At 32.9% G+C, this 16,356-nt stretch overlaps 1 protein-coding gene across 1 annotated transcript; it reads right to left on the reverse strand.

The window, feature by feature from the left end:
- Positions 1 to 439: 439 nt before the first annotated feature.
- On the reverse strand, positions 440 to 14,160 carry LOC106068671 (40S ribosomal protein S16). Its single transcript, XM_013228131.2, has 6 exons — positions 14,070 to 14,160; positions 5,367 to 5,414; positions 4,732 to 4,833; positions 3,640 to 3,736; positions 2,313 to 2,360; positions 440 to 638 (listed from the first exon to the last, which is right to left on the reverse strand). Exons 2-6 carry the CDS (start codon positions 5,412 to 5,414, stop codon positions 493 to 495), a joined length of 441 nt encoding a protein of 146 aa, XP_013083585.1. The 5' UTR covers positions 14,070 to 14,160; the 3' UTR covers positions 440 to 492.
- Between the last annotated feature and the right edge of the window lie 2,196 nt (positions 14,161 to 16,356).

Below are 16,356 nucleotides of genomic sequence, written 5' to 3' on the forward strand. Positions count from 1 at the left end.
ACATCAGTGCAGTCTGAAATGAAATAAAAATGCCTTTAAAGTTTTTTTTTTTTTACTTGTACCAGGGTTTCAGCAGTTACTGCACCAAGATTTATTATTGCTGCCTTTGAGCGATCAGTATATACAACTCTTGCTCGATTTGGGTGTCGAACCTCGAGCCCACCTTCACAGGTAGCCAAGACAAGTGACTGTACTTTGCCTCTCGACCATGCTTCCAGGACATCTTGGAATTTCAGAAGGCTGTAAAAACCCTGTTGTACAGTACCAATAGTTTAAAAAAAATATATTTCAGTACTAATAGTCTGTTGTACAATTTTGAGTGTATTATGCCAACTAAAAGCTTCCTTTTTAATTTCTTCCTACTACAAAATAGTTGAGCCTATAAAATTGTAAAACACAGACAACATTATAATGCTTTAACAAGAAAATGTCAAAATGATGATGTTTTGGAACAATATTTATTGAAGTAAATTAGCAAACAGCCAGGGTAAATTAACGGTAAGATTTCTGGTATCTGGCACGAGCAGCAGGGCCTCCAAACTTTTTGGGCTCACAGCGACGTGGATCTGCTACCAGAAGAGATCTATCATACTGAATCAAAACATCCTTGATTTCTTTCTTGGATGCTTCATCAACATCTGAAATAAAAGTTGATTTTTTAAAAAATCTGAATAATTTCTAATTTAACTGTTTATATCTATAAATACTGTTGTGGTCAGTTGATGGTGCTGAGTGTTTTTAACTTGTTTATAACTGCCCTATCTATAAACTAGACAAGATCTGCGATGAAAACACAGAATAGATTTGGAAACAAAAAAAAAAAGAAAAAAAAAAGCCATGTAAATGTCATCAACAATGGTGACTAGTGAGGATTGAACATGGATGTCTAATAATGTCATGATATTACAGATGGCTTCTATACCATCAGGGGTCAGGCCACTATATCTATATACTATGGCAGACCTGCCTTCCGTTACGCAAAATCTCCCAAAAATGACAGTCAGTACGCAAATGTGCATTTAACCCGTCGCGTTACGCATTTCGTATCCCTTTCCCCCCTCTCTTGGCTAGCTTACGAGCGGTCACGGAGGTCACGCTAAGCCGTCCTGTTGGGGTTGGGGGGGACAGAAAAGGTGGGAGAACACATTGTGTCCAGATCTATACGTTGATTGGTTCTTAAAAGCAATTAGATTTAGTCTAGAAATGAAGAACGCGGGATTGAGGGAGTGGCGGGTTGGTACCAGGTTGGTACCGTCAGTTAGCTGATACACCAACGTGACTTTTTTTTTTGTAAGTTCATTAGTAGAAATATTATGATGAAGCCCTGATTCATGTATTCATTTGTATAGAAAAAAATATTGAAGTGCCATCGATTCAAAACACATTGAGTGACATTGTAGATATCTAATCTAGATATGGATTCTAGATCTAGAATCTAGATAACTTGTTATACAGGAATAGATCTAACTAGAGTCTAGTCTAGCTAGTCATACGTTAAATGTCATGATTCTCTACATTACTCTACACTCTGGATCCAATTTAGTTTTTAGTTGTAGTATGATTTAAATTGACTAGATCTAGATCGATAACATCTACTACCATCTAGTCTAGATCTAGACTAGATTCTTAGTCTTAGTATAGAATAGATCAAGGATGAAGGTAGGCCTACGAAAGTTTGGAGTAGACCTACGTTTGTAGCGGATCCACGGCATCGGTAACACTCTTGAGCCCAGATCTAGAGTAGATTATATTCTATTGATCTAGATTTAGATTGTAGATCTAATCATGACATCTACATCTAATATTATATATATTATATATATATATATGACAAAACAGTGGATCACTTAAGTGTTACGCATTCTGGTGCCAAAATACGCATTTTGACCATCAGCGTTACGCATTTGGATTATTTTTTGGTAGGCAGGTCTGACTATGGGTATGCTAAGGCCAAGTGACATCTAAGTGTCCTATCCAAATTGTCTCAATTCTGCGTTCGTGCAAGTGTGCATTTCTACAGTATAAAAAGCTATTTATTCAACACTAACAATACATATACTGCTTTAATCTAGACTTGACTATTGAAATATTCCACAAAGACAAATAAGAACAAAGGTTTATTCTTTACAGGTCAACTATACACACAATTTTTTTGCAAACAACCAACTCTGTCACTTCTGTTAAAGTGGCTGTTTCTCTTCTATACACAACTATTTTAGTTCTAGATCTAAATGTATCATGTTAGTATCACTGATATGTAGATGCACATTTTGATGTATTACAGAGTTAAAGTGTGAATCTAAATAACTTACATTTCTGGTAGTAAGCAACAATGGCTTTTGAAATAGCTTGACGTACAGCTGAAAGAGGATAAACAATAAAATTAAAAGATCATACCTTTTCATGACTACAATGAAACTTTTTTTTTTGAACTGAGGTAATGTTAAACTTAAATTGACTGGGGTTTAGCTAGTGCGTTATTCCCTATTAACCATTTCACCACTAAGCAGTTGTCAGAAACTATCTACCCCATCCCTAAGAGATAGGGATATAACTGTATCAGTTATTTTTTTTTTAAATCAATTTTTTGACTAAATTCACAAAAATAAATCTAACAAAAACCTTTGTATAATAGAAAAAATAGACATAGGGTTAAAGTGGCTGTTTCTCTTCTATACACAACTATAATCATGTTGTAAGTCATAAATAGGCCTACAGAGCTCAAAAACATTAAAATATCTCGTCATATTTAGTTGCCTTCCAATCTCCTGTTTGACTAGATCTAACATATTCGATACTGGAACTAGCTTCAATTTTTTTTTATTCATTTTCACTATCGGTCTCAAATGGCTCTAAATCACTTACCCCAATCATTATATCCTTATTCTACAGCTGAAACATTAATATTCCCATTAAAATCTTATTATATTAAAGCCTACATGTTCCATTTTGTAGGCTAGCAAAAAAAAAAAAACCACGTAATTTTCAAAAAATCTTAAAAATCCATTCCAACATGCTGCAGATATAAAAATAAACACCTAAAAATAGCATCACTATCGCTCTTCTAGGTCAGAGTTAGTAAAGGTATAAATAGTTATTTAAAAACTAGCAATGCGCGCGTAAACGAAACAACCCAAAATCAGCGAGTGCTGCGACTCTTAGTTGCCGAATGATTAAACTTTTCCAAAATACCAATACAAAAAAAAAAAAAAAAGATTCGATAACCACTTGTTCTGAACATCTTTATTTGAAATGAATAATCATTTGGAAAGGAAAAGAATCATGATACAGATGCGTTCAGCACTTTATTGGGACTTTAGGCCAAGGCATTAATACTGCATGGGGGAATGGTGTCTGAATGGTAAAGCACTTGGCTTCCAATCTCAGAGAAGACTGGAATTTTGAATTTCATCAGAAAATGGGTAAACATTAGTTGGGGATAGTAAAAGCAGTTGGTAGTTGTGCTACCATAGAAACAGGTGACCTTTACATCATCTGCCTTATAGGGTTAATTTACTTTTTTGCCTTTAGTACTTTTTGTATGATTCTTTTCTTACTTAATATATTATTGCAAATGTATCCAATATTATCAAAGGTTTATATACCATTTCAGCCACATAAATACTAAAAACAGCTTACCATAAATCTGGGCAACATGACCACCACCTCTAACTCTAACACGGATGTCTACTCCAGAAAATCTGTCTTTACCCAATAATAAAACAGGTTCTTGCAGCTGTAAAAGTCAAGAGATATGTTAAATGTATAAAAGAATCAAAACAAAATCGTAAGCAAAGCTTTCTACCAATTTTATGACAAGTTAACATGTTTTTTTTTTAAAACATTGAAATTCAGCTTTGTTTCAATTTAGTGATAAAACATGTTCCCTAATGTAACAAAGAAAGGTTTTCTCTGCATGGTATAAAGGGGGTATGAAAGCATTTCATCACTTTTTGTGGTGTTGGCGTAATAATTGATGAAGTTTAGGATATCAGCATGAAGGCTTTGTGGTCAAATATTCTTTCTCATTTTTATGTTGGAGGGATCAGATAAGTAGTCAGATATCTGCGATGAACTGCGAAGTGGTTTACAGATCTGGAAGCTCTCCATAAACTTTTTCTTCTGAGAAGGAAAAGGGGGGTGGGGGGTGGGGGGGGTTTTGAAGGATGGTCAGCATTCTCTAGTGATGCAAGAGGAAGTCTCACTAGTGCCTTTTTTTTTTACACTCTCAGAACATGTGTTGTCTTGTTCTGAGACAAATTATTCTACATTGGTCAGGTCAAGAAAACTTGAAATCTAAGTGAGAGCTGGTCCATTTAGCCTAATTCAATGAAGATTGGGATATAAGTATGGAGGCACTTGTGGTCAGCCTAATTCAATGAAGCTTTGTGTGCTAAATCTTGAAAAGGTTAAAATATCTAAGTCCACCCTGCTTTAGATGTACTCTCAACCTTAATTTATCAGCTTTTGTGTGGTCACACTAGTTGAATAAGGGTAAGGGTTTCTAAATTGAGTGTGTTTAATATCTTAGTCTTTTGGTAAACCAAAATTTGCTGGCTACGTGAACACCAACAGATGGTAAAAAATAGGTGACTTTAATACTGGCTACATACATTGTATGTTGAAAATGCCATAAAATAAGTTGTCTAGTCATAAAATAAACAATGCTACTATTCAGTTGCTAGCATACTGCAACTGCCTAAAATGAATATCGTAATCCTGCTAGCTTACCTTAACCCGTAGAATTTCAGGTTCCATGTGCTCCAGAGGTCGGCCATTCACTTTAATCAAACCTGTACCTCTCTTACAATGGGCTACAGCTGTGGCTGTTTTCTAAAAAAAATATTTAAATAATTAATAATGCTGGCAATAAATTGAAATAGTGTGTATTTAAAAGCATTAAGAGAATGCATATCTGTTTAATAAGTTAAAAAAAAGTTTCAGAATGGAATGTCCAGGCCAGAAGAAAATGGAAAAAATAAATGAATATTGCATGCCCTAATTTTCATTTTGTGCTATATAAGAAAATGTAATAAATGGTCAGTACAATTAAAATTTTTGTCACAATTCCTCACACTGTGGAACATAACAAATATTTGGTTAAGTTAAGGGTTAACTCAGCAAAGTGATGCATGGTGGCATATTTGTAAAGGAATATAAACATAGCTAAAAAGCAAAAGATCAAGTCATAGAAACATTAAAATCTCAAGTCCAATTTGAGATGAAAAATTGCACTGAGGATGGCAACAACATGTATTTTCCCATCAAAAAATGTAAAACTTAAGTTGAAATCAGTATGAAGACTACCAGGATGTCGGAAATTAGTCCCAGATACTCTTAAAAAATAAATCTAGAAATATATTTACCTTCCGCCCAAAAACTTGAACAGCTTGAAGTGGTCCTTTGGCAGGCATCTAAACACACATAAAAAAAAAGTGCTAATGTAAGACAAGACAAAATAACCATAAGTGGGACAAAAATATCAGTAAAATACAAAGGCAAAAGGCAAAGAAGAGGCTAAAAAATCATAACTTTTGAACTAATTAGATCTAGAATTCACAATTTTGTGTGTCATTTATATCTCAGTAACATCTATTTAGCCGTAGTGGTTTCATTACATATACATAAATAACTATCGTAGATTCTTATACCTGAACACCAACTTTTGGGAACTAGGTCACATTTTTATTTTATTTTTTTAAGTTGAAGGTTTTTTTCTTGCTAAGAAATTATATCTGTGTTCTTTTAAACTTATTTAGATCGTATTACAGACATGCCTACCCCCAAGACCCAGAATGTGGAACACTCAGGTTGAAAATGTGGAATTTTGGGCCCCAATGTGGAACATACACGCATTTACGTTTGTCAGCCATACTGTACGCAATAAATAAAACTTCAATTATATTACTTTACTAACAATACTAGTTTGCTTCTTATAAATTAGATGTAAATAGTATAATTAAAAGTAAGAAAACATTTAATTCATAATTATGTCCTTTGAAATCAATAGTTCTAACTCCTATATGATGAATTCTAAAAAAAATGTATTCTAATGACCTAGACTCAAATGTTACTATCTATTTTTATTTGTTACTACTAGATCTAAATCTAATGACTAGATCTAGATTATTCTAGATCTACTTGATTATCTATCCTTTTCTAGGGCTTTACTCTAGTCACTCTAGTTCTAGATCTAAAATAATTTAAGTCTTCTAGTCTAGACCTACATCTAATAATTATTTTAAGTCATGTAAGTCTAAGAACACAGATTATGATAATTATATTATATATCTAAATATTTATGTCTAGATGATACTAGATCTAGATCTATGGACTAATTGAGAACTAAATTTATTACATAATGATACTGTCACAACACTGCAGATGTCACAATGTGTGTTGTGGTGTCGGGGATTTTATTTGAATTAAAATAGTTGAATAAATGACGATCTAGGAATCACAATAAAAGATTCTTTGTAAAAACACAACTCTGGAACTTTATTTAAATATAAAACGTAAGTACAGCTTATGTACAATTTACAGATCAACACGTATAAATAACATTACAAAGGCTTTAAATCAGAGCTCTTAGAAACGTGACTATCTACTATGGAATTCTTTTCATCGACTGGCCTTCTTTTTCCCTCGTCAATTCTCTGGCGCCAACTCTTTTAAAAAAATGTCTTTATTTAATTTCAAATCAACCAATAGATTTGCAACATCATAATTACGTCTTGGGTAAAACCTGAGGCGCTGTTAAGGATTTAGATTTGTGGGGTAATTCCTGAGGCTCAGTCAAGGGTTTATATTTCTATTTACACATAAGCTTTTAAAAGTGAAATATACAAATAAATTTATAATGGCATCTGTGACAGATACATAGAAATCTAGAATCTAGACTGTCTAGAGATCTATCACCTTCTATTACTTCTAAGTCTATTTCTAGATCTAGAATTAGTATCATCTAGTTTCTAGTTATCTAGTGCTAGTCCTAGATACTAATTTATGTAATAACTTTTAAATAAGTAGATATATAGCCTTACTGTGTCTATGTTAATTAATTACATTTAGGTCTAGATCTAGATCTTTAATAACATATTTAAAAAAAAATAATCCTTTTCTTAGATTACTTAGAAACCTAGATCTAAATCAATCTAACTAATCTAAGTCCTAAGAAACCAGTTGAGTTAGTCACAGTAAGATCTAGCTCAACCATATCTTCGTAAATTAAGGACACACCGGGTCCGGGAGGAGATGAAATGTAAACAATAAACACAGACCTATATATATTTTATTTTGCATTCAGTATTTTCATTTCGCACTATTAATAAATAATGAAAAATCAGTGATTTTTGTGTGTGTGTCGGAATTCAGACTTGGATAACAAAAAAACGTGAATGCGGAACATGTGAGCTTTTTTGATGCTTTTGCGGAGTCCGCATAATGTGGGACGGTTCCGCATAATGCGGGACTGTAGGCATGTCTGGTATTATTAGTATTAAAAGTATATTCACTTCTGCAATATGAATTTATTATTTATAGCTATAGTTATAGCCTCATATATAGATATCTCTCTATATATAAATACATATATTAGGTACTATGATAAAAAATTTCAAGTTCAATTTAATGAAACTAATATAAAGTAAAGGATGGTTGTCAGACACGCTAAACCAATCTTCGGCCATTTAAGTTTCAAAATTCATACCTTTGTAATGGTCTAACCTATGAAAAAAGTGATGGTGTCAATGAATTCGCCATCCTTTTGTCTATAAAAATAGCTATTTTTTAATGTACCACTACACATAGTTAAAATTAAATCTGATTTGAAGAGGGGTTGGTTTTCTGATGCATAAAAGTTTTCGAACTGATTTTTTCCCCTGTAAAAGTTATTGGCAGCTTTGGAGATTTATCTGACACATTAAAGGACGTCACTGCTTTGGGCCTAGCCTTGCTGGTTGCGCTAGGGAAAAAAATGCCTCTTAGGGGGGGGGGGGGGGGATGAGGAGGAGTCTTCTCTCTACTCTACCTACGGGGCACTTTTTTACCCTGCAGCACAGCTCCACAAGCGCAGTGCGTGCCTGTCTCACCTTAGCCCTTTTAGTACCAGTAACTGGTCGATCGATAATCGTTAGTCTCCTGCTCTCTCACCTGTTTTTTTGTTCTTTTTTAGAGTGTGTCTCCACTCTTATGGTATGCTTAGGATAGGTACTTCAATAAACTGACCTAGATCCATTTTTTTTCCTCCCAAAAAATGGCTGAAAAGTGTGTCAGCACATTTTACCCTTTTTTTAGGGGTGGTCATTTCCATCAAAGTTTTAGCATATTGTATTTGATTTGAGGACTAATTATGATTACTTTTTGTAAACATAAGATATCAGAGATCATTTTTATTTGCTTTTGAAGCCAATCTGTTAAATTTTTCTTAACAAAAGTTTATGTGAAAGTTGACATTTTTACAACTTTTTTCCTATAAAAGTTACAACAATGCTGTCTGCTACAATAATTTATCATATTATGAAATGTGTATATTTCAAATTTCATTAAATTCTCTTGGCGCACTTTAAAGATATTTGATATTAAAATTAACAAAGACAAAGAAGGGTAAAATTTTCTTTTTTAAATAAAATAAAAGTGTTTATGGTTACAACAATCTGACTAATTCTATTGAATTTAGCATGTTAATATATATATGTGTGCTAAGTTTGAACTTTGTAGCTTGGCGCACTCTTTAGATATTAATTTTCAAAGTTGATGGTTAAAATCTATTTTTAGTAACAACCAACACTGTGATTTACTGGAAATGGTCAATTTCAGTCTATCACGAGCTATTTTTAGAAGCACACATAGGAATTTTTCATTTAGATTAACTTTTATAGTGTTTGAATGCTAGATTATGGAGAGGGAATGTGTCTTTATTATAATGACTTTGTAATCTGCAAATTTTAAAGTAAAAGTTTAATTACTTTAAAAAATAATATTAAATATTACAATTTTTTTCATATTTTTAGCTCTGCGAACTAATAATTAATTTTTTTTCTGTGTGTTGTTTTTTTTCTATTAATATACATGTAAATTAATAGTTAATAAATGAGTACATTATATTTTTAAAATGATGAGCTATTATTGCACAAAAATTCAAGTAAAAAATCTTTTAATAACTTCTAAAAAAAATCGCAAAGTTTCTTTTTTATTTTATTGTCCGAAGCAAGAAATTTTTCATTTACAATCTAATTTTTAAAGCATTTAAATTAAGGCATTTGAAAATGATTAATTGCCAGTGCTCTACAAAAAGGTTAAAACTGTTTTTTTATGAAGTTTATGAAACTTATAGTCATTAAATTTTAGGAAATATTTTTCTGCGCAGTGCTATTTTCATTTATAATTTATAAGAATTATCTATCTGATGCATATAAATAGCTATTTAAATACAGTAGAATTATAATTAAACAAAATAAAACACAATACAGATCTCTGATTTGTTTTATTTGTGATTTTTGGGCTCATATGATGACAAAATCACATATATTTTTATTTTTTGTCGAAGGCTTTTTTTTATATGTTAATTAACTTTTTTTCAAAGATTTTATTGCTTGGTCTTATTTTTTTTATTTATTTTAACAGAATACTGGTTAATGTAAAAGAGTGTGAAGTTTTCAACCCCATATCTTTAAGACTTTTTATAATACAGTTAATTTAAGTTCAACTGTCAGTTGTTTCGGTCACAGATTTTTTTTTTATTTACAAAGGCTAAAGAAGGCTAATTTTTGGCCACTAAAAATTTAATAACTTCCCTTACAATTAACTCAGCAATATAAAATTGGTATCATTGGAATGCATTTCCCAAGCTCTATCTAACTAAATAGGTTCCATTGCATTTTGATCATTTTGAAATTTTTATCGAAGTACCTACTTAGGAGAATGGGAAAAAAGGGAGGGGGAGGAGGCTTCATACTCTCTTCTGATTTGACAATCTCTTAGACCACACATAGCATAGTGCATTTATACTTATCACAAGCCCAGTGCATGTCGATGTTTCACACAAAGGCTTTTAGTGTACCTGGTCAATCAATAATTGTAGACTCGAGGTCTACATTGATATTGCTACTGTGACTTTTTCTTCAGCTGCCTATTGATGCCAATGTATTATTGTATAATGATGTGCACCAAGGTGCCATAACATTTATATATATATGTTGCCTATTAAATGGTGTTATGTTTTGCATACAACATATCAGCTTTTTTTTAAATAAATATGTTATGAATTTATTTTGGTGAAACCTGTAACAAACCCACACAAGAACACATACATAACTTAAATTATAAATATAAATTTTGTACTATATTATTTTAACAAACAACAAAATTATTCATATAATTGTTTAAAAGAAAACAAAAATAATCTTTTCTAATTTCCCCTTCTTTACAGTTACAGTGTCAAGTTTATTTCCCTTTGATGACATAACAATATGTTTTCTTATTCAGATAAGGTAAAATTTGTCGGACACCCCTATTTACATGTTTAAGTGGGAAAGGAGAGTCTGGGTTGTAAAATTAGAAATACATTTGTTTCTATGTCTATTTATAATTTAGAAGATTATTAATTATTATGTCTGGGTTTTAAGTGGCTAAAGGTAGTAAAAAAAAAAATCGTCTTAGCTCCAGACCCTATCTCGTTCTTCCCCTTGGGAGAAAAAATGTCAGTTTTACAGTAGTCTACTTTGACCCCAGATAAAATTACTTTCCGAGTTTCTCTCAATGAAAAAGGGAGCTGTACGTGTCAGAAGTGTGACAAAATGGTTCATGCGCAATATTGGGAATATGTAGGAGGAAGTTGGGTAGTAAACACTCAAAAAGATTTAATAATAATACAGTGAGGTGACCGATATGCACTACGAAACCCGATGTCCGACAACCATCCTTTACTCTAGATCAGTGGTCTTCAACCTTTTTTGGCCTACCGCCCCCTTTTCAAATTTTTTCTTTAAAAAAATCCGCCAGCGCCCCCCTCTAAGAAAAACAGTTATAAAGACGCGTGAGAAGCCTTATTTGAACAAAATACCATCTATTTATTAATTTTTATGCTGTCAATAACACGTATCCCGCTTGGGAGACGACCGCATGCCAAAGGCGATTGTTGTGAACTCCTTGGCCTATGACTGACGAGCTTTGAGGAGGACTGAGTTACAGAGGTGCCCCCCTTCCCCGTGAGCGCTATAAAGATGTATTCAGGCGCTATTTCGCTCTCACTGGCAGAGAAGAAAGTACCTGGCAGCATCCTCTGTCAGCAGATAGCCTCTGCGAGAAACAGTTCGAGAGCTCTTACAAAAACTGCGGGACAAACATTTGATACCCAAAGAAAAGCCATTATTGAAGACAGGCACAAAAGACGGAAAGAAAACTTAAATAGAACTTCAGCATGCAACGGCTTTGTCTGCATAAATTTCGGGAAAATATATAGGTCGCAGTTGGGTTTGCGTAGTTATGTGAAACACTGGACTCAGCCGTAATCTTCGGAATTAAAGGCAAAAACAGCCAATATTATCATTATACAAAAATTATGTCAAATAATTTGCAGTGATTACACACAAAAATTTATTGTAAAGACTTTCTTTCAAATCCTAAGAATAGTCTCCGTTTAAATTTTTGAATATTAGGGCCTACTGTTTTTAGGTTTAATTGTAAATGTAGTTTTATTTTTTAATATAATTATTATTATTGCTGAATTCACTACAAAAAGAAATCAAGCTAATGGTAACCTTGTGCCCCATGCAGTTGACAATATTAGAAATTTCCAGCTTTAAATTAGTCAAATCAAGGCGAAGGTCTCCTCTAGTCGCTACATCCAGTCTATTTCTTTGCTTATTCATTAACTTTGTTGCGCACTAAATTAGGTTAACCATGTATGTTTACTGAAAAGCTAAAACATAATTCCAATTTCGACCACAGTTTTGGAATTTTACTGAAACATTTAAATGCAGCCACATCTCTGTTGTGCCTCCAGGGGCGTACCTAGGAATTTCCATCGTTTGGGGGTCAGGGGGGCTTGACAACTTTGGGGGCCGCTGCATTTTGCGTAATACTTCATTTAATTAATTTAAAAAGCACTTTAAATGGAGGCCCCGGGGATTTTCAAATTCCCCCCCCCCCCACCCTAGCTACGCCACTGTGTGCCTCCTATGTTTACATTCTTTTTACTGAAATAGTTTTGTAAATCTATTTTTTTCATGCAATTCAATTTGAACATCAGTAATAGATGTTTAATAATTGTCATTTATATATTTTTTTTAATTTTAGAAGCGAATCTTAATTTCTACATAGAGCATTGCTATGTGAATTGCATAGATATCGGTGTCCTTGGGCAGTAATTCATTTGTCAACAAACAAGTTATGTGAGATTGTAAAACTCTTTAAAACAGATTTACTATCTCGATAAAAGAGAAATTGATATAATCAATAAAAGTCAATCTCTTTCCTAGCAGTCGGGGGTTCGTTTCATTCTTTTGTGTTAGATGTCTACCATGTAAAACATTTTTTTTAGCCTGCTTTAAGTCCTCGCCAACCGTTGAATCTTCCCGTTTCTCAAAAAAAAAAAAATTTTGTAAGAGCTTAAAAAAACGAGCCATAACAATTAACAAATCCCTTTCGAAATCCAGCGAACTTCAGTTTACAACAAGAGTCTAACACCTTTGTCATCATTTGTTTCAAAAAACTGTTGAAAGATGCGCTTATTTTCGGCATGGGTTTGTATTTTATTTACAATTTTATAATTAGATTCAAATAGAAATGAAATTGCGGGCTAAACTTTTCTTGTATATCATAACTCAGAAAGTGAATAGATTTGTTCTTTATTCTATATTACCTATGAAGTCATTGTAGCGTCCAACCACCGATGGTTTCCTTTCTGTCCTCATAAGCTACATAACTAGACAATTTTGAAATAATATTGCATCTCTAACAGAAAAAAAGTCTTATGTTTTTAAAAAAATTTAGTTTTAATCAATTTTTCAACAATATCATAAGAATTTTTAAAAAGCTATGCATTTTTCTAAGAAGCCACTAAAACATATCCTGCTTTGCCGTTTTTTTGTTTTTAATAATGTTTTAATTGTAGATTTCTATAATTGTTCATGAATATTCTTAAATCATTTTTGGATATCGCTAGGCCTATATGTTCGTGATGCCGACTTGGTTTAATAACCTCATCTGAAAATGCCATCAAAGTAGAACTTACTTTTTTTCTAGTGGCAATTCACTAAATCTCAAAGGAAATATTACATGACATACCAGTGAGTTTTCGTAACAACATTTTATCAATGTTTTTTGTTTTTAAAAAGTTAAAATATTCTAATAAATGTTACCTTTAATGTTTTTTGCAATTAACATTTACATATCAATATATTAACATATGTAGATAAAATAAACTATAATCTAAAAGGCGTATTACCTACTTTGTTTATCAAATCTTAAACGTTTATACGCGCGAGATCCAAGGATAATAAATACTCTCCAATCATTGCAAAAGAGTAAGAATTTAAAAATAGAAAATGGGATTCCCGAACTCAATTTCTAACGCTATTTCTGTTCTTAAATTAGTAGCAAGTTAACTATAATTTGTCTATATTTAGTTTCCCAGCTTTAATGTTGAAGAAATTTTTGTTTCAGAGCACCTTTAGTTTCTTCTTTCCCTCTTTATGGCCAGCGCCCCCTTACCGCCCCATTTTGTGCCCAGCGCCCCCCTACCGCCCCTTTGGCTCTCAGCGCCCCCCAAAATCTCGAAAACGCCCCCTAGGGGGCGATATCGCCCCCGTTGAAGACCACTGCTCTAGATCTAGTAATACTAATTTAGAGGTCTAGATTCAATGATTAATTCTACTTTTGATTGTCGATAACAGGTATGTTATGTTTAGAACCCATCTTTTGCCACTTTAATTGGAATATAACCAAAAATTTAATTAGAATTATATGGCTTAGTTTATTTTGGTTAATATATGTAATCAAGTAACATTATAAAACTTCTAACTATTCAGAACTAAGAATAATTTGAACTGTTGGTTCGTTTACATTACCTTCTTCGAGAGCACCAATAAAAGAAAGGAAGTTACTGTGGGGACCGTCTCTTCTCCACATGGACAAAAATTAAAACTATAACCAAAGAAAAGCAGCGAAACAAATAGATTTATTGTGATATTAACGAATGAATTTTAGAGCGTAATGCTTAGAAAAGCTATTTACAATTTTTTTTTACAGTAGACTAGATTATGACTAGATATAGATCTATATCTATATTCATTCTGTTAATAATATTTGTAATAAATCATAGATCTGGAGTCAATATATTTAGTACATTAGTTACAACATTGTTTAAACAAGATTGAATGACTAAGATTGCTTTCCTTGCTGGAAATATTTTATGATTATATAGTCCTCTTTCAATTAACAAGTAAAAAAAAAATGAATTAATTAATTTTTTTTTTAAAGTCCCTCCTTTATCAAACTTATCTTATGATATACAGACGTTACTCCAAAAAAAAAAGCTGATGACTTTTTGTAAGAGTGATTAAGACCTACTTTACTCATAATAGCTAGTGAACGATAGATTAAACATGGAGCATTTTTACCCACTGTTTACGGTCATGTATAGGGCCTAAATCTAATTAGAGTTTCTAAAATTCTAGTTTGCTGAGACAGATCAACACATGGCAAAATTTAACAGTTAGATGCGGCAAAAACAGTGCGTGGGGCCACGAATATTTGTAAATTTGTACGAAGGGCTTGCGGTGACAAAAAATTATCTTTTTCGCGGGGCCCCTCTAACGCCCCCCATAATGTCGAGACAGTAGTCTAGACTAGAATACTATGTGGTAGGCCTATAGAAGATTGGTGATAGGCCTATAGATCCAGACCATATGCATATATATAGACTATGGGTCTATGATCCAGACTTAGAAGACGGTGTGCAAAATGTTCTTGAACGTCTTATTTATTTCTCTTTATGCTTTAATAAAGACATGTGGGAATACCCGTTGGTGTATGTGTTTTTAAGATAAAGATTATCTAGACCTCCAGACCAAATTTAATTTTATTTTTAATATGGTTTTAAAAAAAAACGGTTAAACCAGAGTTTTCCCCGTGTGTCCATTTAGGTAGTAGGCCTAATTTATTTCCCAAAGATAGGAAGATTGTTAGAGCCATTTTCAAGAACGTTTCTACCCACTCAGGTTTTTTTTTTTTGAACCTATTAAGAATTTGCAAGCTGATAAGAAGAATTCTAAAAATAATAACAATCCACAAAAGAGAACAAAAGACATAACACACAAAGACTTTCATTGAGTACACACAGATGTCTTAAGTCTTAAATTTTTCACGTTTGCTAGTCAAGGAGTGGTCAATGAGTAGCGCTGATACAGTCTGACAGAGTAAGGAATGGGTTTCAACGTTTTTGTACGTTTTTTTTTTGCCAACTTCGTGATTATTGACGTAGTTATGGCGCAGTGGGACTGTCGAGTGGGGGGCTGTTGCCTTCTACAATTTGTCCAACTTTGCGGAGACATTTTCATTGGTAAAGTTCAATCTAGTATGGTAGTATTGTGCGTGTTTTTTTGTTGTTTTTTTCTCTCGCTATTTTTATAAGACTTCCAAGCGGCGCAGCAGTTTGGATGACACGAACGTTACCATAGCAACAAGTTATTACATATGTTAGCAGATTTTGTATCGTCGTGCAGTAAAAATTAGCCAAGATGTTCTTTTTTAGGTTCGAAATTATTTTTCTACAAAAGCCTGTTGTGTACAATGACACCCATATATATTATTTTTAGTTGACCCCCCCCCCTCTGCCAATATTTATATTTCAACCTATTTTTAGATTATTTCGGCCACCCTCTAGTATGTTGGTGGGCTGGGGAGGGGACGAAGGCATCATACCTGCCCACCCCCCGATAAACTTTCGAGTGGGGGGCGATCCAATTTATTTGTAGAAATCACAGCTTGTTAACTAAATCAATTAAATATCCATTAAATATCTATATAATTAGAACTTGTTATGTTATTTTAATTGATCTTTATATTAAGTCGCTCCCCTGTGTGATTTATATACTAAAATTCGTCCGCCCCACTCCCCGGTTGTAACTTTCTTTCGTTCAATTTAAGACTGTAGTTAATGGTAACGTATAGAACAATTGTAAAACAACTAGATCTAGAAGTAGTTCTCAATTGTAAGGCAAAAATTAAAAGTCTTAAAAATTGTCACAGTGAATATAAGAATCTATTAAAAGCGTGATAGTATGTGCGTGTTTATTTTTATTTGGGGGGGGGGGAGGGGGTCTGTGAAGTGGAATATAGGCCTAAATGGGTTTG

This window comes from Biomphalaria glabrata, chromosome 10, assembly GCF_947242115.1.
Source record: "Biomphalaria glabrata chromosome 10, xgBioGlab47.1, whole genome shotgun sequence".
Lineage (NCBI taxonomy): Eukaryota > Metazoa > Mollusca > Gastropoda > Planorbidae > Biomphalaria > Biomphalaria glabrata.